This window comes from Alligator sinensis, unplaced genomic scaffold, assembly GCF_000455745.1.
Source record: "Alligator sinensis unplaced genomic scaffold, ASM45574v1 scaffold1860_2, whole genome shotgun sequence".
Taxonomy (NCBI): Eukaryota; Metazoa; Chordata; order Crocodylia; family Alligatoridae; genus Alligator; species Alligator sinensis.
The window spans coordinates 290,393-292,919 of NW_005843035.1; the positions used below are offsets into that span (position 1 = coordinate 290,393).

The following is a 2,527-nucleotide window of genomic DNA, read 5'->3' on the forward strand; positions in this document are numbered from 1 at the left end:
AACTATGACATGCACACAGGGACACGCATGCACACAGAACCCAGGCATCGGGGATACCCATACACATAGAACACAGGTGTTCAGGACACCAGAACAGCGATGTGCACGCACGCACAAACACACAGACCCAGGCATCCGGGACACAGATACACACACAAAGAACCCACACATCCGGGACACCTGTGCACCCACACACAGGGCCCAGGTGTCCGGGACACCCTCCACCCCCACATGCACAGAACCTAGGCATCCGGGACACCCACACATGTGCACGCACAAATGCATGCACACATCCAGTCTCACCCACACACAGAGAACCCAGGTGCCCAAGCCCACATACAGGCATACGTGGGACCTGAAGGGAGTCCCCAAAAGCCTGGGGCTCCTCCCAGTGCCAACCACAAACGGAGCTTGAAGGGGGTTAAAGTGTGCGTGGGGGGAACGACACCCAGCCCAGAGACTCCTGACAGGGCTCCAAGGCAGGGAGCAGAAGGCAGAGCAATGGATGGTGCAGGGGGCAGAAGGCAGAGCAATGGATAGGGCAGAGGGCAGAAAGCAGAGCAGCAGGGGCAGGGGGCAGAAAGCAGAGCAAAGGATGTGGCAGGGGACAGAAGGCAGAAAGCATAGCACTGGATGGGGCAGGAGGCAGAAAGCCGAGTGGCTTGAGGCACTGGATCTGGGCCCCACGCCTGGGCACCGCAATTGCATCACTTCCTGTTTTCAACCCCGGGGTGGAGGGGGCACCTGGTAGGCGGTAACGCCCAGCGCCTTGCTTCCCCTCCAAACTCAGTTGAGGAGGGAGGCGTTCAGGCCTGGCTGATGCCAGGGCTCTGAGCCCCCCACCCCCACCCTGGGGTCTGCTAATTATGAGCCACATTTTACTTGCAAATTACCTCCTCCCTTTCCAGGGCACCTGCCTGGCATGGGGATAAGGGAAGCTGAGGGCCCCTTCACACACCACCCATGAGGATGGGGGGTAGGTGAGGTCGAGGCACCCAGATACCGCCCCTCCCAGGGTAGGAGGAGGATGCTGGGGCTCCAAGGACCCTGGGGACAGGGTCATGACCCCTCATAACTGCAGCAAGTGCCTTGGGGGTACCAGGGCCTGTGCCTGCCAGGGGCCCAAGGCTACCCCCATCAGAGCCCTCCTGTGCTGGACCTGCACCCCCCGCCCCCGGTTCTCCCCATATCTGGGCGCCTGTGGGGCAGTCTCCCAGATGGGCACTTGCAGGGAGGAACACCAAGACCACAGGAACCCAGGACACCCCAGCCCCCACAGGCTGTGCCTCCCACAACGGGCAGTCTGCCCCATAGCCCCTGCCAGTCGCACACTCCCCCTTCCCAGTCCACAACCCCAGTCCATAGGGACCTCATGTGGACTGGGGTTTCCCCCTCCTTGAACCAGACCATTCCCACAGCATAAGCAGGGGCAATGCCCCCCCCATGCCCACAGCATGTGTAGCTGCCCAGCTCTAGTGCCAGGACGTGGTGATGCCCCCAAGGGGACCTGTCACCAGCAGCCCCTGGCCCCAGTACATCCCAGTCTCTTCACTATAAGCCCTCCCATCCCAGTATGTCCCAACCTCCACAGTCCAGTGCTACTGGGAGCCCCCGCCATGCCAGTTGCCCCAGCACAGCGACAGCAGGAACCCCACCACTACAAGGCCTCTGCTGCCTCAGGACGCCCCAGTCTACCCAGTACGGTATTACAGGAAGTTCTTCCACACCTCGATATATCCCAGTGTGTCCCAGTCTCCCCAGTAGAGCACTCCTGGGAGCTCCTGCCCCACTGTATCTCTGCCTCCACGGCAACTCCCTAGTATATCCCAGTCCTTCCCAGTCTCCCCAATACAGCACTATTAGAAGTCCCCTCCCCCCAGTCTCTTCCAGTATACCCACCACAAGTGCATGGGGAACCACAGTGCAGAGCTACTGGGAGCCCCCCCGCCCCAGTCTCCCAGTGCAGTCCAGAGGTGCCCTGGGAGCCCTAGTACAGGGCTCTGGGGAGCCCCCCTGCCCAGTATAGCGGTACAGGACCCCCCCCAGTACAGAGCCCCAAGTTCCTTGTGGCACCCCAGTATATCCCAGTACATCCCAGCCTCTGCAGCAGTCCTCCCCACCCCCCACCAGTCCTTCCCAGCCCACACAGGCCAACACTACAGAGACTAGGAGCCCCCAGCCCAGTATATCCCAGTGCATCCCAGCCCAATGCTGGGCTTCCCCCAACCCAGTATACCCCAGTGCCTGTCAGTCCAGCACCAGAGGGACACCCCTGCACCCCAGTATATCCCACCCAGCGCTCTGCCCCCCCAGTATATCCTAGTACGTCCCAGTCCTCCCCCCCAAGCCCAGGATGTCCCAATATGTCCCGGTGCCCCAGCATGTCCCAGTACAGCGCTACGGCTCTTGCCCGGCGGGTCCCAGGCCGCCCCCCCCCGCGGCGCCCCCGGTACCTGCTCGGCGTCGCGCTCGCTGACCGTGGGCAGGGGGCTGCGGCCGCTGCTCGACATGGCGGCGGCCCGGGGCC

General features: G+C 62.4%; 1 protein-coding gene across 1 annotated transcript in view; it reads right to left on the minus strand.

Moving 5' to 3' along the window:
- MARK2 (microtubule affinity regulating kinase 2) overlaps positions 1 to 2,521 on the minus strand; it is a 25,465-nt gene extending 22,944 nt beyond the window's left edge. Inside the window, exon 1 of the mRNA XM_025193257.1 lies at positions 2,454 to 2,521. Within this exon, the coding sequence (XP_025049042.1) occupies positions 2,454 to 2,510 (57 nt within the window). The 5' untranslated portion in view covers positions 2,511 to 2,521. The remainder of the gene's footprint in view (positions 1 to 2,453) is intronic.
- Between the last annotated feature and the right edge of the window lie 6 nt (positions 2,522 to 2,527).